Source organism: Dreissena polymorpha, chromosome 5 (assembly GCF_020536995.1).
Source record: "Dreissena polymorpha isolate Duluth1 chromosome 5, UMN_Dpol_1.0, whole genome shotgun sequence".
Lineage (NCBI taxonomy): Eukaryota > Metazoa > Mollusca > Bivalvia > Myida > Dreissenidae > Dreissena > Dreissena polymorpha.
In genome coordinates, this window is record NC_068359.1 from 30,767,702 (window position 1) to 30,788,789 (window position 21,088).

At 36.8% G+C, this 21,088-nt stretch overlaps 2 protein-coding genes across 2 annotated transcripts in view; one reads left to right on the plus strand and one right to left on the minus strand.

The window, feature by feature from the left end:
- The first annotated feature begins 964 nt into the window (after positions 1–964).
- Positions 965–4,862, plus strand: LOC127832479 (28S ribosomal protein S33, mitochondrial-like). Its single transcript, XM_052357986.1, has 2 exons — positions 965–1,194; positions 4,687–4,862. The coding sequence occupies exons 1-2, from the start codon at positions 986–988 to the stop codon at positions 4,817–4,819; spliced, it is 342 nt and encodes a 113-aa protein (XP_052213946.1). The 5' UTR covers positions 965–985; the 3' UTR covers positions 4,820–4,862.
- A 2,378-nt stretch (positions 4,863–7,240) lies between these two features.
- LOC127832464 (leucine-rich repeat and guanylate kinase domain-containing protein-like) overlaps positions 7,241–21,088 on the minus strand; it is a 30,248-nt gene continuing 16,400 nt past the window's right edge. The window contains exons 11-16 of the mRNA XM_052357949.1: positions 17,782–17,878; positions 16,567–16,680; positions 13,746–13,947; positions 10,636–10,886; positions 8,769–8,857; positions 7,241–7,955 (exon numbers count right to left, since the gene is read on the minus strand). Coding sequence (XP_052213909.1) covers positions 7,505–7,955; positions 8,769–8,857; positions 10,636–10,886; positions 13,746–13,947; positions 16,567–16,680; positions 17,782–17,878 — 1,204 coding nt within the window. The 3' untranslated portion in view covers positions 7,241–7,504. The remainder of the gene's footprint in view (positions 7,956–8,768; positions 8,858–10,635; positions 10,887–13,745; positions 13,948–16,566; positions 16,681–17,781; positions 17,879–21,088) is intronic.

Genomic DNA, 21,088 nt, shown 5'->3' on the forward strand with positions numbered 1-21,088 from the left:
GCATGTTCTTTGAATAATATTTGCATGGAAATACAAAACGTATCAAATTTGCATTTGCCAGTTCTAGTTGATTAACCTTAAATTAACCACATTCAATTATGTGCTGAATGTTTAAAATAGTGGCAACACAGTCTTGAGAGAAAAATTACCTACTTTCCATTATAAAATAATGAAGATGGTCATTGTCATTATCATAAAATAACAGTGCTTTCCACAGGAATTTTTATCAGGAGCTCTGGGGCAGATGGGATGGGGAGGCCTGTCCCCACCATACTGTTTTTTTACATTTTTAGATGCGAATTACGTAATTTGGTGCGCTATGACTCTTAAAAACAACAACTTTAAAGTCATAGATAAAGATAAATTTATTTTTAAAAAATATGTCTTAAACCTTTTACCGCATACACATAACACATGTAGATAGTATAAGCCCGACTCAAACGATTCCTCAATACATCCGTATCAGTCCGATTCTATAAGTGCATACTTACTACTTTTCCGGTTTCTTTTAATTACCTGATAATCCCGTATATTCTATTTTTAAAAGCAAACTCTTGTCAATATTTACGATAAAAGTGCTTAAGAATTTCATAAACACAATCTTTCTTAAGTATAGAATGAATTTCGGCATATTAGTGGCTATTTAAAGATCTGATGAAATACTCTCACTTTACATGCGTAAATGACCCGACGTTATGTGTGCGTGTTTATACAAAAATCAATACAGCCATGCTTTCCATGCAAATAACACAACATTGTACATGCTGCATAATTTTTCGCGCCCTTTCTGAGACAAAGAATCAACACGATATAAATAAGCTCTGTTTATTTGAAACTAGAATTGGTAAAGGTGGCATTATCATTTACATTTGGAAGTGTGTTTGGATTACAATCGCGTTAACATTAACATTCTGGAGGGGTTTGTGCATTTATTTAATTGTAAAATCTGAATATTTTCAGCTAGGGTTGTTTTCTGAAGCTCGAAATGACATCGAAGTATGCGCAGCGAATGGCTCGACTCTCGTCCAAAATATTTGGTGAAGTTACTAGAGCAACAGACATTAAATCTATGAAAGTTGTGAAGATTTTCTCCGGCCTTCCAGCCCATCTTGATCCTGAAAAAGTCCAGTATTATCCACGTTTAAAGGAAATGAAAGCTCTCACCGATGATTTAAGACATCATGGTCTGTTTATGTGAGTACTTGAGTACGGTACTAGATGATTTATTTGGACCCCTTTGCATGTAATCTGTGTTTTCAGTAACACGAGTTTTTATGTCCCCCACTATAGTAGTGGGGGACATATTGTTTTTGCCCTGTCTGTCTGTTGGTCTGTTTGCGCCAACTTTAACATTTTGCAATAACTTTTGCTACATTGAAGATAGCAACTTCATATTTGGCATGCATGTGTATCTCATGAAGCTGCACATTTTGAGTGGTGAAAGGTCAAGGTCAAGGTCATCCTTCAAGGTCAGAGGTCAAATATATGTGGCCAAAATCGCTCATTTTATGAATACTTTTGCAATATTGAAGATAGCAACTTCATATTTGGCATGCATGTGTATCTCATAAAGCTGCACATTTTGAGTGGTGAAAGGTCAAGGTCATCCTTCAAGGTCAGAGGTCAAATATATGTCAGTGCTCACGCTGCTGCCAGACATTATCGCCAATGGCGATTATTTTATCCAACTGGCTATTATTTCTTAAAATTGTCTAGAAAAAATGGCGATTATTTTATCCGCCTACATAAAAAAACAAATTGCCACTAAATGTTGTCCCGCGATTGCGAAACGCCTGCAAATCGGGCCATCAAGCAGGAAAAATCGATAACGAGATTACCTGTGTACACACTCGACCCTGTGTATTGTCATACACGCGTCAATAACTTCTGCGACATTGTGGCCTAGAGCATTTTTCTCAATCAGTGTCCGACAGCAGTGATATATTTCGGAAAAAACGTCTTTAATCTCCCTGTGCTTTACCAATTATCGGTAACTGTTAGATCTTTGTTAATTTTTCGCCAATTATTATTTAATCGTCATTATTGAAAATCGCCGCTAATATTGTTGGCTGGTTTTGTTTTGCACGCCGTTTTTTCTGCAATTAGATTACGTTGAAAATTGCTTGATGAAATAATTATTTAATCGCCATCAACTAATTATCCCCGTAATTACCGCTGTTTGTCGTCTGCTTTAACATAACGATTCAAATTTTTAACCAGGTAACCTGGTTTTTCCAATTCAAAGGGACCCGGCATATGCCATGGTCAGCTAATTTTAACGAAACACGTGTTTGGAATTACACTAAGGTGGTGTTTTTTAACTCACGCGCTGTGACGTTAATTGATGTAAACATGATCGGCATTGCGAAAGTGTTATTTTTGGAATAAATCATTTACAATTGATATTGGCCTCTGCCTACAATATTGCGGCCGATGGCAAACGCCGTATTAAGAGATAAAGTAGTCGAACGATATGCACATTTTAGATAATGCATATTAATATTTTATATTATGCATATTTCATGTGCAAAACGCGTACAATTTTTCGGATAACCGTTTTCGGATACTGTATTTTTTTCGTCCATTATGATTTATTTTCGAAGTTCATAACAGCAAAAATAGAATGACGAATACACATGCGGTGATACGGAAGGTGTGGTTTATAATATTTCGAGTATTCACCAAAAATTGCAATTGGAAAAACTATAAAAAATAGTATAATTAGTGCTCTGGGTGGGTTGGGGCCTCTGCCCTTAATTCTTATGTGTATGTAACTGTAGCTGAGATCTGGTTTGTTAAGTCACACCCACAACATTGATTGTATTCTTTATTGTAAAGCCATGATAATATTTTATAAGAAAATGACACACTGATATTATGCTTGTTTTTGAGTATATATTTATATATATTATAACTTAAATCAATAGATATACATTTAATAAAACATAGATAAAATGAGATTCATGGTTTTTTCTTTCTTTTTGCCTTCAGTACCGTTTTGCGGAAAAGTCCGCATATGTTTTGGCTATTATTTTTTTAAGGAAAAAAAATATGGCTATTATTTTCTGAAGGCCAGAGTGAGCACTGTATGTGGCCAAAATCGCTTATTTTATGAATACTTTTGCAATATTAAAGATAGCAACTTGATATTTGGCATGCATGTGCATCTCATGGAGCTGCACATTTTGAGTGGTGAAAGGTCAAGGTCATCCTTCAAGGTCAGAGGTCAAATATATGTGGCCGAAATCGCTTATTTTATGAATACTTTTGCAATATTGAAGATAGCAACTTGATATTTGGCATTCATGTGTATCTCATGGAGCTGCACATTTTGAGTGGTAAAAGGTCAAGGTCATCCTTCACAAGGTCAAGGTCATCCTACAAGGTCAAACGTCATATAGGGGGACATTGTGTTTCACAAACACATCTTGTTGAAACTTATTTCAGAAGTAGTCTGTATTACCAAGACTGAGCGATGATGCTCCATATTCCAGCTTTTTAATAATGAAATCACTTAGTCTGATTGGTAAAAATGTTAGCCTTACTATCATACATGTACTTAATCATCTGTGTGCTAAGGGATATTTCAAATTCAGCGTTGCCTTGAAGACCTTTTATTCTTTCTCAAATATAACTACATGTATTTTAAAATGTGTAGCCAAATTGTAGGTACATATCATGCGTCTGTGTTTGAATAATATAGATAAATCTATACGCACTCCTGTTATTACTCTTTCGCTTTTTGGACAATTACAAATTATTCAAATGCTTCTAAAATTGAGATACATGCAATTATTACAAAGCAAATTTAGAGACTAATTGACAATATTTTATTGATGCTTGGACCTTTTCCTTTTATAGGTAGAATACATGTATCTCCATTGTATTAGGTTATTGATAGAATAGTATTGACTTATTTTGTTATTTATTATTGAATGGTCTGTAACACTATTTAACAGTAATAATTTGTGATATGGCATGATATTAATTAGGCTTTTTCTGATCTTAACAAATTTGAGCAATAGCATAGTGTCGAAGGTATCTGAATCATTAATAGGCACTTAATGGCTGAGCACTATATTTAAAATGCAATGCACATAACATTATCATAATTGACACTTGGACATACTACCAGTGTTCAATTAAAAAAAATTAATCTCTAAACACATTCCGGTTAAACCATTGTTTATTGAAATGGGTGGTCCAGTTCGCACAGTGGTTCGTAGAAACACAGTTCTCATAGGTGACCAGGGTTCAATTCCAACTCATAATGCATGCAAGTTTGAAAGGTTTTCATTGGGTTTGACAACTGTTATTATTGCCTTTTAAAATATCAGAGAAATTGTATATTTTTGTGTTAGTCTCATGTGAATACGTTCAGTGCAAAATTTTATAATTAATGAGTATAAGGGATGAATATGATGGTTTTATCTTCCTAAAGTTACATATTTAGCCTCCTTCTGAGAAAAGAGGGCTTAGTGCACATGCATCAAGTGTCATCCCAGATTGCAGTCTGCACAGGCTAAACAGAGACAACACTTACCTGTTTTTAAGAAAAATTTTGATAAAAATATGTCTTAGTTCTTAACAAAAAATCCAGTGTAGACGGAAATGTGTTGTCCCTGATAAGCCTGTGCTCAATGAATTCACTGCATACATGTATATCTCTTGTTCATATGCTTTCAGTGATGAGCACCTGGATTTCAAGGAAGAAATGCTGAGAAGACGTGCAGCCCGAGGCTTGGAGAAGAAAGTACCGCACCATATACAGAAACGTCGCGAAAAGGAAAAACAACAGAAAGAGAGTGCAGCTTCTTGACATTTCGTGTCTAATTTTGTTCATTAAAAAAAATAAGAAAATACATTTTTCTTCTTCTTTTCATTATGGAGAATAGTGGAATGTAACAATGTTAACTTTAATGTTAGGAGAAGCAAGTCACGAGTTAGCGTAACAAAGAAAAATTTCCTCTCAGATTGGTTTAAATTAATAACACACAGAAGAAAATAAGGACTGTGTGGAACCATTTATGTCTGAAAAAATAAACAAGCTTTTCAATTAAGACGACATATAAAATAAGTGGGCCTAAGTGCTCTGTGTCTAACCTGCTATGTGTAGACTTTATCAAGTGTTTTTGTATGACCCATAATGTTGTTGGAGTCAATATAAGAGCAGTTAATTTTTTTCCAGCGTGGGTCAAATTTTCACACTAGGGTCATAATTTGAAGAAATGAAGTAGAGGAGCACCATATGATGTCGCTCACCAAATATTACGTTTTGATCCCAGGGAAATGATGTGAACAAACTTAGAAGAGGAAAACTACACAATTCTACACACCAAATATCACACTATCGTAGTTTCAGAGAAGATTTTTGACGTTTTTCAATATTTACTATGCCAGCCTTTTAAGGGGGTAAAAAGTTTTGACCATAGAGCATGATGTAAACAAACATACGAGCACCAATATATATCATTTTATAATGTGAGGTGTAGATCTAAATGCTTATTACTTCCAATTTGAACAATTGTTTAACTTTAAATCCTCAATAAGTCATTTTTGATGTATGCTTAACAATCGTAGTGAAATTGCATAACCTGAATTTAGAAAAAATGCATATTTGATTGACATAAAAGTTGAAATTGACAACTCCAAAATTATTTCAAGAAATATGTCAACATAAGCTTAAGACAGTCATGCAAAAAGCCTTGGCAAATGATTAGATCAAGTTTATTTTAAACCTCTTTATTTTAGTGTTATTGCATCAAAAGCATTTGGCTTATTGAAATGTTCTTGAGTAAGTTTTCTGGTTAGAACCAGTACTTGGTGTCTTTTGATAAAGAACGCTCCTACAGTGCGAGTTGAACCTGTGACCTCCTGGTTGCCAGACAGATACCATATTAGTAAAGTGTATTGGTTTGAAATGTAATCTTGAAAGAACAGTGTAACCGCATCCCAAAATATACCTGATTAACCCTTTACCACTTGGGATACATATTTTCACGCATTTTTATGTCCCCCACTATAGTAGTGGGGGACATATTGTTTTTGCCCTGTCTGTTGGTCTGTCTGTTGGTCTGTTTGCGCCAACTTTAACATTTTGCAATAACTTTTGCTATATTGAAGATAGCAACTTCATATTTGGCATGCATGTGTATCTCATGAAGCTGCACATTTTGAGTGGTGAAAGGTCAAGGTCATCCTTCAAGGTCAGAGGTCAAATATATGTGGCCAAAATCGCTCATTTTATGAATACTTTTGCAATATTGAAGATAGCAACTTGATATTTGGCATGCATGTGTATCTCATGGAGCTGCACATTTTGAGTGGTGAAAGGTCAAGGTCATCCTTCAAGGTCAGAGGTCAAATATATGTGGCCCAAATCGCTTATTTTATAAATACTTTTGCAATATTGAAGATAGCAACTTGATATATTTGGCAAGCATGTGCATCTTATGGAGCTGCACATTTTGAGTGGTGAAAGGTCAAGGTCATCCTTCAAGGTCAGAGGTCAAATATATGTGGCTCAAATCGCTTATTTTATGAATACTTTTGCAATATTGAAGATAGCAACTTGATATTTGGCATGCATGTGTATCTCATGGAGCTGCACATTTTGAGTGGTGAAAGGTCAAGGTCATCCTTCACAAGGTCAAGGTCATCTTTCAAGGTAAAACGTCGTATAGGGGGACATTGTGTTTCACAAACACATCTTGTTAGTCCCTTAAAGTTATATTTAATTTAAGACCTTTCTTACTAGATTCAAGTTTTAAAGGCTTCATTTACAATCCTTAGATACTGATGAGCAGCAAACAGCATAAAAACTGAACAGACTGCAAGTTACTCACAGGCTGTTCTGGTTTTATGCTGTTTGCACATAGCCATTTTCACTTTGCTTCTGAGTGGGAAAGGTTAAAACACGCAAACAAAAATAAATACTTTGTATAAGAATTTACAAGCAATATAGAGAAATGGTTTATGATGCATTTTCATAAAATTTTGGTAATTAAATTTCAATGATGAAATTTTATACAGGTTCACTACTTTTATTTTATAGCATGTGTAAAATGTATTTGCTTAATTTTAAAGCTTATTATAAGAGAGTGGATGACAGAATAATATTTATGTGATAATATTACCGGTTCTGTAAAGACATGTTTATAATGATAAATTTGGCAGTCATTCATCAGAGGAATTGGAATGTGTACTGTTTTTTATCATTTCCACTGTACAAACTTATGCGTACAACCAACATATTATGGATTAATTATCACAGATTTGAATAAATATACAACATACAATAACATTTATCACAAAGGCAATACCAATTCACAACGTTCCAGTTTCAATTAATGTCAATAGATGGTCCTCTGAAATCTTAAACTAGTAATGTATTAATATTCTATTTATTTCATGTTTCATTATATGATATTAAAAAACAATGTCACTAGTGTAAAAAAAGTCGTAGTCGAGGAAATTTTTTGCAATGCACAAAATTATACAACTGTCACTGCAGCTCAATTGGTCTTTGATTTTGAGTTGCAATAGGTGGCAACACTTTATGCTTAGATGATCCGGCCCTTTTTGATGCATCATGGGAGCTTGGGCGCGGGCCAGAGGGTGGGCTAGGTCCCTTAACGCCCGTCTCGCCCATCAGCTGTAGCGGGTTGACCCGCTCCATGGGCAGCATGTTTCCTGGTCCCGTGGGCTGCGGGACGGTGGTCCGGCCTTTGGTGGGAGTTGCGTTAGGAGAGCCTGCGCGCTGGACATCGCTCGTTGACGTGAGGTCGCTCAGGCTGGAGCTGGCCCCAGACCGATTCTCACTGGAGTCTGAGGAACCGGGCCGAACCGGTTTGTTGACGACCGGAGCGGAGAATGATCGCTGATCTGTCAGTGTGGTCTGACTGACCCGTAGACCAACCTGGCCTTCCACACTCTGTGGTGCTGTTTTAGGGTAGCTGTAGATAGAAAAATGGAATGTACTTTTGATGTTTAGATGACAACATGATAATTTAGACCTTGTTCTGGGAAATCTGGGCTGAATGCACGTGGGTAGTGTCGGCATGGATTAGCCTGTGCAGTTCACGCAGGCAAATCCGGGACAACACTTTCCATTTTTATGGAATTTTTACCAAGATTCTTGGTCAAGAAAATTCCACTTGAAGTGAAAAGAGTCATCCCTGATCAGTCTGCACAGACTGCACAGGCTAATCTGGGGGACACTTTTCAAACATGCATTAAGCCCAGTTTTCCCAGACTGAGGCTCAATTATGTCCTGTTATACTTTTGAAGCAAAGAAAATGGTTGCAAAACACTGATAGCTTATAAGGACTTGATTGTAGAATAACATTAAGTGTATACTATTGTAATAAGCAAATCTCTATTAGGGGTACCTGCAAGTTTGTGTAATCAGTGATCCTAATGAAGTGCAAAAAAGTGTTCTCAAAACTATTAATATACATGGCAGTGTGAATTTAGTTTTACAACCTCCATTCATATGAAAAAAAGGAAGTACTACATGTATGTTAATTCTTGATAATGAAATAAGTTTATGTCGTGAAGCTAGAAAACCTGAGCCACAAGCCTTGTCCAGTGATTTTGGTGCCAAGCAAATACACTTACCCATTATTGTAGCTTTCTAAAATAATTTGTCCTTTACTTCAAAAATGAACATATGAAAATGGAAGAATTAACCAGAAAAACACAATTAAAATAAGCTGATGTCAACCAAAATCATCAACATACAGTGACTACATTAAAACTATTCCAACCTGCTGAGCAGTTGATTCATGAGTGGTGGATTGGCGCCAACAACAGCTTCCTTTGCAGCACTCTGACGTCTGCGAAACGACTCTTCCTCCTTAAGAAGACAGAATTATTGTTGGATTATGTACGAGCCTCACTCTTTGTAAACAGGGCTTAATGCATGTACGTAAATAGAGATTAATAGATTGGTGACGTGGATGGAGAATGGTTATCTGGCAAGTCGCAGGAATTTATCGGGTGAGCCGAAGGCGAAAACGATATGATCCTCTGACGAGCCAGATAACCATTAGCCATCCACATCACCAACCTATTATTCTATTTATCCTGTCACATTTACAGCATTCGTTGAAATGTTAAAAAAATATCTAGTTTTAGAGTATATTTTGTTTAAATATATAATATGGGAAAAAACACGCGCGAAAAAAAACATTGTGACGTCAGGTCGTGCAAAACGCTTTGGCTAGCTTCTTTCTTGTTAAACAACACAGAAATGGAGTTAATTGTTATAAATTCAATACACAAAGACGAAATTATGCTGTTAAAAATAATTATGTTTTTAACAAACGGTACTTTACTACATGTATTTTTTTTTTTTTTTAATTGAATGCAAGTATATTTTATTAATAGAAAATAGTACAGGCGTGCGCGGGGAGCAACTGACGGATATTCGAGGTCACATGGTCATCTAGCCTAATATCTTTTGGGATGTTATCGGGCTGATTTAAAGGCATGTGACAGGATAAAATGATTTATCCTGTCACATGCCTTTAAATCAGCCCGATAACCAGGTAACCTGATATCCCAAAAGATATAAGGCTAGATGACCACATATCCGTCAGTTGCTCCCCGCGCATGCGCATGCCTTTACTATTTCTATTAATAAAATATACTTTTTTTTCTGTTAATAAAATACCAAATACATGTAAAGAACTGTTTAACATTATTATTTAAACAGCATAATTTCGTCTTTGTGTACTGAATTAATAATGAGTAACTCAATTTCTGTGTTGTTTAACAAGATGGAAGCTAGCCTAAGCGCTTTGCATGATGTGACGTCACAATGTTTTTTTTTTCGCGCGTGATGTTTCCCATATTAAATATTTAAACACAAAACACTTGAAAACTAGACATTTAAGAAACATTTCAACGAATATTGTAAATGTGACAGGATAAAAAGAATAATAGGTTGGTGACGTGGATGGAGAATGGTTATCTGGCTTGTCGGAGGATCTTATCGGGTTCGCCTTCGGCTCACCCGATAAATTCCTCCGACTTGCCAGATAACCATTCTCCATCCACGTCACCAACCTATTATTCTCTATGCACAGGCTTATCTGGGATGACACTTTCCATTGTTTATGGTAATTTTCGTTTAAAGGAAGTATCTACTTAGTGAAAATCCAGTTACGGAAAAAAGTGTCACCCTTGGTTAGCCTTTAGGGGCTGCACATGCTTATCTGGGATTACACTTTATGCACATGCCTTAAGCCTCATTTTCCTAGAAAAGTAAAACATGAAAATTGTTGGAACTTTTTTTTTTAATGAAAGTGGTCTGTAAAAGAAAGTCTGAAAAAAGCGCCCCAATGCGATTGAACCTTATCATCTTTGATGTCACAGGGTATCAAATGAGCCTCGTTTTGGGAAAACTGGGCTTAATGCCAGTGCTTAAAATGTTGTCTGGCACTTTCAGCTTAAACTGGATTTTCATTTAGAAGGGACATCCTTCAAATGAAAAATTGCATAAAAGCCGAAAATGTCGTCCCTGATTAGCCTGCCCGAACACAAACGCTAATCTAGGACTACATTTTAAGCACATGGATTAAGCCCCGTTTTCCCAGAACGAGGGTCAAATAGTTGCCAGTATTTACTCACAATGATTCCCCGTCCAGAGATGATGGGAGACTGAGCCCCACGACTGCGCTGGAAAGGCTGGGTACCAGGCACATCAGTGGGCTTGGACCATGTGCGGGTACCGGCCTGGGTGGTGATGTTCATGTCCGTGTCCCCTCTTGTGGCTTCGGTGGGCTGGTCCCCAGCCTCGGACCCAGATGGTGATGTGATGCCGATACCTAGGTAGTCCATCACCAGGCGACGCAAACGCCTGTATGCCTCCTGGATGTCGTCTGCAAAGGAAAATGACAAATATTTCCTGGTTAAAAACAGTAGATGTAGTCACTTATTTTGTTATTCAAATTATACTGAATTATATATATATATATATATATATATATATATATATACATATATATATATATATATATATATATATATATATATATATATATATTAGTAGTTTTATATAATACTTGCTGTTAAAACATCTGTAAAAAAAAAATAAAAAAATACTGTAGTCGTTTATATTCGTCTCCATTGATTTTTTTGAAAGACGACTTTTTGGGGCACTGATTTAAGGAAAAAATAAGAAAAAAAGAAGGAATTTGCCATGGTCATTTTCCGACGTGTTTGTGTTAAATTAATGGACTGATCAACCCAACAAAAATTAATGTCCCCTTATTATAAAGATTTAACAGTGTTTTGCTGGTTTGTAAAATTACATGAAAATTTTGGAAACTTACTCTTTTTTTTTCGTGTCCGTAAATTTAGATACAATAAATATTTTTAAAATACCAAGTATTCAACAATTTTAGATTATTCAAATACTGCTTTAATTTTTAGTAAAACTTGGCATTAACACCCTCTATCTCCATCATTCTTCATGAAGAGCGTTTTGTTTATGGCAAAACCCCAGTGATAAACTGTATATATTCAAATGCTGGGCATATTTTCTTGGTTCTAAGTCTTTCTTTATTCTTAAGTCTAAGAATTGGTTGGTGAATACGGGCCCAGTTTCCAAAAATTTAGAGACCGTTATATAATGTTTGTTTGTCAATTATATATATTAAAATAAAAACAATAAATCAATGTGAAATAATTGTATTGTGTAATCCTCTTCACAGCTTTGCTATCTCTTACCTAAAATGGTATAAATAACACGCAAATTCGTTGAATTGATATCTCCCGCCAAATAAATTTTGTTTATGGATGGGTGTAGAACTAAAAGAAAATGTATAAGTGAAGGGTTGTGCCTTTTGTCAATTATTTTTTTAAAGTTAGTTGTAACTGTGATGGGTTTGCAGACAATAAAATGCAGACCACTGCCTGATAATTGAGAAGAATTACATCAGGACATTTTGAGAATCCATAAGTATGGTACAATCCTTTCCAAATAAGGAATTTTTAATCAAAATGTGTGATTTTAACCTTTGTGTATGACTTTGACCATGACCCTAGCAACCTGGATCTTATATTTGACACTCCGCTAGATAATGGAGAACAATTGTGGACAGTTATTACACAATCCCTTGATGCATAGTAAAGGAATGACTAAATAATAAATAATTCATCAAATTTGTGACCTTTGACCTCAATGTGTGACCTTGACCTTAGCCCCTAAGATTATGGGTGTTGAATGTGAAGCGCCCCCAGAAGATTGAGAACAACTATGGCATGTTTTATGGCTCTGGCTCATGTGTTAATGGAGATATGGCGGGGAATAAAACGAGGGCTGTCAGACGACAGCGCGCTCGACTATTCGAGTGCTTGACAGTATAAAGTAAGCCATCATGAAGGGGGGGGGGGGGTATAATGTGGGTGTGTGGTCATTTAATAGATGATCTTTCAAAAATAAGGAAAACAAATTATTTTGGGTGGAGTGGATTGTGGTACATGTCAGGTAAGTGTTGTTTTGTCAAGGTATAAATCAAATGTGATCATAAATAAAGAAGTTAAATAATGGCAATTTAAGCAAAATGTAAAAACATTAATCATACTGCTTTGATACCATTTCAAATGCCTTTGTGTTATTGTGTTATTATGCCATTGTTTTTTAACCGTATACATGGTAATTTACCCAATAACACAAATGTAATGGTCCATTGCCCCTAGGCATTCATCTGCCAGGTTATATGAACTTAATGAGGTTGTAAAAACCCCGATCCAAGTGTCACGAGATATGCTCAAAACAGGGCAGAAATCTGGTAAAATAGCACTATGATATATACTGCCTGAAAATATAGAGTCATTAATTATAGACAAAAACACATATATCCGAAAAATTAATGTCACAAAAAATAATTATTTTGGCTTAAAAGGGGGATGTCAAAAAATTTAGAGTCTTTGAAAATTAACAGTTATCACGGTAGAACATTATTTTAGCTGGAAATAAAGTTACAGGAAAATGAACGATTCATTCATCCGTCACTATGAACATAAAGCACACATCATTTGTATACAAGGTCAGATATTGATAAAGTTACAAAAGCTGATAATTATTTTATTCAAATAATCATCTTTAAACATCAGAACGTTTCATCTATGAAACATGATAGTTATGATGCTAAACTTTCATCATAATGCTGACAGCAAATCACAAACCACAATACTGTATATCTCAAAACCTAACAATCATCTACATATTGAATAGATTTGCAGTTCACACTCAATACTTTACCATGCATGTATTATGCACAGTTTTAATACCCCAAATTTCAATTAAACAAGCGATGTGTTTGTGAAACACTATGTCCCCATATTTTTGACCTTTGACCTTGAAGGATGACCTTGACCATGACCTTCACCACTCAAAATGTGCAGCTCCATGAGATACACATGCATGCCAAATATTAAGTTGCTAACTTCAATATTGCAAAAGGTATGGCAAAAGTTTGCACAAACAAACAAACCAACAGACAATGCAAAAATAATATGTCCCCCACTATAGTGGTGGGGGACATAAAAAGTTTGTGCTCGTTATACATTTATGCAATGCTATTCTGAGTGCTTATTTGTTAAAAACTCATTTTTCAATTCTAAATATTCAAATATACGCCATGTTTGATACTAAAAAAATGGATGAGCGTCATACACGGTTGCGCAAAATTCATGGTAAAATACGGTATTTTTAACCCTGAGGTCTAACCTACCACTGTCAATCATCATATCGAAGAAGCCCGGATGATTCTGGTTATACGACTTGTACATCTCTGCTCTCATCAGGGTGTACTCAATCTGCTTCTCCTTGTATATTCCTCGGTCCCTCAGCCGCTTTTCGTGACACTCTTCAGACAGTGGCATCACCAGCACGTACCGCGGCTCAAAGTATGTGTTCTTCAATGTTAGTACACCCTTAAATAGAAGAGGAAATATGAGCTGCAGCGCTCTGGAAAAATGGGTCTTAATGCAGGTACATAATAAATGCAGTTCTCACAGTCTAATCAGGGAAGACACTTTCTGTTTTATTGTACTTTTTGTTAAAAGGAAGTCTCTTCTTAGCAAAAATCCAGTTTAGGCGGAAAGTGTGGACCCTGATTAGCCTGTGCATACTGCAAGCACATGCATTAACCCTTATAGCGCTGGGACCGAATTTTAAAGGCCTTTACAAACAGTTTGGATGAAGACCAGACGCCACAAAATGTGGCGTCTGATCTTGATCCAAGCTGTTTGCTATTCTGATAGTGGTCTTTGAAAAAAAGTGAAGAAAATGATGCAGATGACAAATATCCCAGCATGCAAAAGTATTTAACCCTGTTTTTCCAGTGCCGGCTCACATCATGAAATGTCTGTTAAGATATTTGGGCAATAAGGAAAGCATGGCAATCATATAAAAACAAGTATGAAACAAACAGACTGTGTTACTACCTGATTATTAAAAATATGAATGACTAATACAGTAAACATGTAGTAACTGTTTCTTTATTTACTTGTACATTCATATTCTTCCAGAACTCTAGTAACTGTTTCTTGATTTACTTGTACATTCATATTCTTCCAGAACTGAACTCATCCATTCAGCCAGTCTAGTAATGTTACAATGGAATATACAAAATAATAATGGAAAACAAAACAACAATGCTTGCAAGCTCAATTGGTAGAGCAATTGACTACAAAAAAGAGGATCGAAGTTTGATTCCTGGCTGTTGAGGATGAACTTATATCTACTGCCATTCTCCACCAAACTATTATTCAAGTAGGGCCTTTGTCAATTAAAGGTGGAATTATGTGAACTAAGTACTAGAAAACCAGCTTATCAGAGTAAAGCGTGTACCCCTGGTACTCTTAAGTATACTTAAATGTACCCTGGGTACGGAAAATATACTAAAATGTTCCGGGCATTCTAATACTAAATTGGTCGTTGTCTGCTTTTTTTAAAAATTAATTTTGTTCATATTTATTTCAATGTTTTGTAAAATGGCATCTATATAATCTAATCTCAAACTCGAAAAAAATGCTTAGGCAGGTTTTGTACAAAAAAGGAGAATTTTGTTTTGTATTCTTTAACACATCGGATTTTGGGCGGGAATAAAACTCGGGTAGAGTCTAAATTGGCCTGGTACGTTTTAGTATATTTTCTGTACCTGGGGTACATTTAAGTATACATAAGAGTACCGGCAGTACATTTAAGTAGTACCCGAGCCAACAATGACCAATCCAGCTAGAGTGTACCGTGTGGACACCGTTATGTGACTGAAGTTCTGTTGAAAACTGCGAAAAATCAAAACAAACAAACATGAAATACAACACAAAAGCTGATGTGTGTGTGTTATTATTTTGATGTTTATGAGGTCCTTCCGCGCCTGAGGATGTATTATGTGTGGACTCGCAGTGTGGACCCGCAGTGTGTCCCAGCTCACCAATATAATTAAATTGCTAGACTCAGAAAAGTTGTGACAAACTTTGAATTATAGCTGCAACTCTCAGCATAAGTTGTTACTAAAAGATTGTCAATTTTTAGTGTGTTCTTGTGAACTCACATGCTTCCAGAAACAGGGATTGAACCTGAGTTGCCTAGGTGAGAAGGGGGTTTACAGGGTTCTCAATAACAGCCGGCTGCCGGCCAGACCGGCTGTTTGAAATCAGATTTTTGCCGGTTGAAAATCGCTCAGATTCGGAAAATCGGCAATCGACTTTTCGAAATTTGCGTGTCTTTTCGGTAATTTTGCTCCTTTTTTTGCTATTAAGCAAAGACGTCGCTTGATTATCTCCCTTAACGTGCATTTTTTTACTGGTTTAAATTTTCGAGACATAGTAATGACCTTTGTATCATTAGACACGCGGTTCAGTATAACATTGCTTCCCGGTAACTAAAATGGGGTACCGACTAAAATGTCATAAATCTCGTATGCACTAAGAGTCGATAGCTTCATTCAACAGCGTATTAGAATAACAACAACAACAACAATAAAAAGGCGCAAATTGGAATCGGTAAAAAAGCAGTCAAATATTTTGACATTCTTTTCATCACATGGTGAGTTTTTGTTCCTGATTGCTTGCGTTTTTTTGTGTTAATGCAAAGTTTTTGTTGATGTGAAAGTTTGTTTTAATTCAGTTACGTTTCGAACTAGAAGTGTCACGCAAAATGTGCATGGTAAACGGACGATCAGGCCTTTTCCGTCCATTCCTGTAGGGCCGAATTTCGACCCCATTCCCAATTCAAGAGCTTTTTTTCATTTATATTTTGCTAGTTAAAAAAACTATAATTCATAAAATGCAAATTTTTTTTATAAAATTTAAGTGCCTGGTTGACTATTAAAATAGCCATAAAATGGCCCAAAATACAGGAAATCAAGTGCTCAATTTTAAAATTTACGGGGGAGCATGCCCCCGGACCCCCCTAGAAGGCCTGTTGGTTTCGCATTTTGGCCTGTTGGCTCAAAAGTTATTGAGAACCCTGGGTTTAACAACCACTGAACACACCTAACAGCCAGCTGAAACAAAAACTGAGGCCATAGTAGACACTACAAATACCTCAAGCTCCATGTGAACAACACAGGCCAGTCCCTCTCGTGCCACAGACTCTATGGATTCCATCTGTAGTCCATACCACTGACCATTGTACTGGTACGTCTGGATGAACTGACCCTTTATATAGGAAAGATATGGGGTGAGTTCCAAACAGACAAATTACAAACTTGCAAGGTTTCTTGGCTTGAACTCTGTTTGTCTCAATTTTGGCATTTAAAATAAGTGTGTGCGTTACACATGGATGCGATCTATACACGATTTCATATGGTTAAGTCACTAGTAACTCACATTGATGAATTTCAAGTCGAATTCTATGCATTTTTTATCCTTCTAATATGTCATGTAAAAAATTTAGATCAGAAAAAAGGTTTACCTTAAAACTAACAATTTATCAACTTAGTCAGAACTAAAAGCAACTTGAAACAAGGGACAAAATTGTCACAAAACCAGGTTTTCATTGTGAAAAAAAATCTGATAAAGGGAGAAAACTCAAACTGAACTTTTGAAATGAACAAACAAAATTAACCCCCTTTGTAAGTTTGTTTTTAAAAAAAATCTATTTTTAGTCGTGGCGACCTTGACATTGGAGATATTGACGTGATTCTTTTGTGCGACACACTGTCCCATGATGGTGAACAAATGTGCCAAATGATTTTAAAATCTCACAATGAATGACATAGTTATGGCCAGGACAAGCTCATTTATGGCCATTTTTGACCTTTGAACTCAAAGTGTGACCTTGACCTTGGAGATATCGACGTAATTATTTCCCGCGACACACCGTCCAATGATGGTGAACAAATGTGCCAAATGATTTTAAAATCTGACAATGAACGACATAGTTACGGCCCGGACAAGCTTGTTCCGCGCGCCCGCCAGCCTGCCAGCCAGCAAGCCAGCCAGCCAGCCAGCCAGCCAGCCCGCCCGCATTCGCCAATCTAATAACCAGTTTTTTCCTTCGGAAAACCTGGTTAAAAATCTTGTATTGCAAGCATTTTGCATTAAATGATTAGTTTAGCTGCATGATTATGCAAAACAAAAATCTTACTTATGTAAACATGTTTATGCTAGACTTGTATTTAGTAAAGGTAAAATATGCCAAATACTTGAATGCATACAAAAATGTCATATAGACATACAAAATGTCAAATATACATATGCAATATGATGACCATTGAAAGGAGGATAAGAGTTGTCAATTTAGTAGTAATCCCCTACCATTTTAATGTCCATCTCAAACTTTTCCTCTGTGACAAAATGATAGTCCTTCCCTGCTGTCTCCTCCTTGTGTGGCTTTCTTGTGGTGTGGGAGATGCTGCAAACATAAACATGTACAATTTCTTGTGGTGTGGGAGATACTGTCAACTGAAACATGTACAAAATCTTGTGGTGTGGGGGATGCTGCAAACATAAACATGTACAATTTCTTGTGGTGTGGGAGATACTGTCAACTGAAGCATGTACAATTGCTTGTGGTGTGGGGGATACTGCCAACATAATCATGTACAAAATCTTGTGGTGTGGGGGATGCTGCAAACATAAACATGTACACTTTCTTGTGGTGTGGGAGATACTGTCAACTGAAACATGTACAATTTCTTGTGGTGTGGGGGATACTGCCAACATAATCATGTACAATATCTTGTGGTGTGGGGGATGCTGCAAACATAAACATGTACACTTTCTTGTGGTGTGGGAGATACTGTCAACTGAAACATGTACAATTTCTTGTGGTGTGGGGGATACTGCCAACAGAATCATGTACAATATCTTGTGGTGTGGGAGATGCTGCCAACAGAGACATGTACACTATATTGTGGTGTGGGAGATACTGCCAACAGAATCATGTACACTATCTTGTGGTGTGGGAGATACTGCCAACAGAAACATGTACTATTTTGTGTGGTGTGGGTGATACTGACAACATAATCATGTACAATATCTTGTGGTGTGGGGGATGCTGCAAACATAAACATGTACAATTTCTTGTGGTGTGGGAAATACTGTCAACTGAAACATGTACAATTTCTTGTGGTATGGGGGATACTGCCAACAGATTGAACAGAATCATGTACAATATCTTGTGGTGTGTGAGATGCTGCCAACAGAGACATGTACACTATATTGTGGTGTGGGAGATACTGCCAACAGAAGCATGTACACTATCTTGTGGTGTGGGAGATAATGCCAACAGAAACATGTACTATTTTGTGTGGTGTGGGAGATACTGACAACATAATCATGTACAATATCTTGTGGTGTGGGGGATGCTGCAAACATAAACATGAACAATTTCGTGTGGTGTGGGAGATACTGTCAACTGAAACATGTACAACTTCTTGTGGTGTGGGGGATACTGCCAACAGATTGAACTGAATCATGCACAATATCTTGTGGTGTGTGAGATGCTGCCAACAGAGACATGTACACTATATTGTGGTGTGGGAGATACTGCCAACAGAATCATGTACACTATCTTGTGGTGTGGGAGATACTGTCAACAGAAACATGTTCTATTTTGTGTGGTGTGGGAGATACTGCCAACAGAATCATGTACAATATCTTGTGGTGTGGGAGATTCTGCCAACAGAAACATGTACAATATCTTGTGGTGTTGGAGATGCTGTCAACTGTAACATGTACAATTTCTTGTGGTGTGGGAGATACTGCCAACAGAATCATGTTCAATATCTTGTGGTGTGGGAGATACAGCCATCAGAAACATGTACTTTTTTGTGTGGTGTGGGAGATACTGCCAACAGCATCATGTACACTTTCTTGTGGTGTGGGAGATTCTGCCAACAGAAACATGTACAATATATTGTGGTGTGAGAGATGCTGCCAACAGAATCATGTACAATATATTGTGGTGTGGGAGATATTGCCAACATAAACATGTACAATTTCTTGTGGTGTGGGAGATGCTGTCAACTGAAACATGTACAATTTCTTGTGGTGTGGGAGATAATGCCAACAGAATCATGTACACTATCTTGTGGTGTGGGAGATACTGCAAACACAAACATGTACAATATCTTGTTGTTTGGGAGATGCTGCCAACAAAATCATATACAATATATTGTGGTGTGGTAGATACTGTTAACTGAAACATGTACAATATCTTGTGGTGTGGGAGATACTGCCAACAGAATCCTGTACAATATCTTGTGGAGAAGGAGATGCTGCCAACAGAAACATGTACAAAATCTTGTGGTGTGGGAGATGTTACCAACAGAATCATGTACAAATCTTGTGGTGTTGGAGATTCTGCCAACAGAAACATGTACAATATCTTGTGGTGTGGGAGATGCTGCCAACAGAAACATGTGCAATATCCTGTGGTGTGGGAGATGCTGCCAACAGAATCATGTACAATTTCTTATGGTGTGGGGGATACTGCCAACAGAAACATGTACAATTGCTTTTGGTGTGGGAGATACTGCCAACAGAAACATGTACAATTGCTTTTGGTGTGGGAGATGCTGCCAACAGAAACATGTATAATTGCTTTTGGTGCGGGAGATACTGCCAACAGAAACATGTACAATTTCTTGTGGTGTGGGAGATACTGCCAACAGAAACATGTACAATTTCTTGTGGTGTGGGAGATACTGCCAACAGAATCATGTACAATTTCTTGTGGTGTGGGAGATACTGCCAACAGTGAGGCAAGCATAGCTCCTTACCAGACTGCTCAATTGTGCAGTCTGGGAAGGAACTATGCTGTGCGCTATAAAATCACACAAGGTTTGCATTTGCGGTCTCATTACCAGACAGTGTAGTACCTGACCTGATTGCTATTGCGCCAATGCTGGTCTGGAGCTATGCTGGCCTTATATGGCATAAGACCCATTTTTGCATGACATGGCTTGTTTTGGAAATATTCTGAAGAGTAAGATATAGGACCCCATCCACATCCCATGCACTCCGAGGAAATGTATTGATGTAAGGTATCTATGTATCAGGTTTCATTTTAGTAGCTCATTTTGTTATTTAAAGGGAATTGTTTCTCTATCTTCAGAGACAGTGACCTTGACATTCAGCCAACCCACATGAATTGCTTAGATTTCATGCTGTTTGATGCTCATCAGTATCTTAGGGTTTAAAATGAAGCCTTTTAAACTTGAATATAAAACAAAAACAAGAGCATCGCATAACGATTGCCATGCTCTGCTGCGAAAGCTTGTCAGAAATTTTTATTTTTTTTATTTTTTTTAGAGGTCACAGTGACCTTGACCTTTGACCTAGTGACCCAAAATGGGTGTGGTGTGTAGAACTCATCAAGGTGCATGTACATATGAAGTTTCAAAGTTGTAGGTGGAAGTACTTTGATTTTAGAGCGAATGTAGAGGTTTATGTTAAAGTTTTATATTAGAGGTCACAGTGACCTTGACCTTTGACCTTGTGACCCAAAAATGGGTGTGGCATGTAGAATTCATCAAGGTGCATCTACATATAAAGTTTCAAAGTTGTAGGTGGAAGCACTTTGATTTTAGAGCCAATGTTAAGGTTTGAGCACGACGCC

What these genes read in the sequence shown, in the direction of transcription:
- LOC127832479 (XM_052357986.1), top strand. Translation starts at nt 986, where the DNA reads ATGACATCGAAGTATGCGCAGCGAATGGCTCGACTCTCGTCCAAAATA. An exon ending in AGACATCATGGTCTGTTTAT is followed by an intron (nt 1,195 to 4,686) that starts GTGAGTACTTGA and finishes ATATGCTTTCAG; the next exon opens with TGATGAGCACCTGGATTTCA.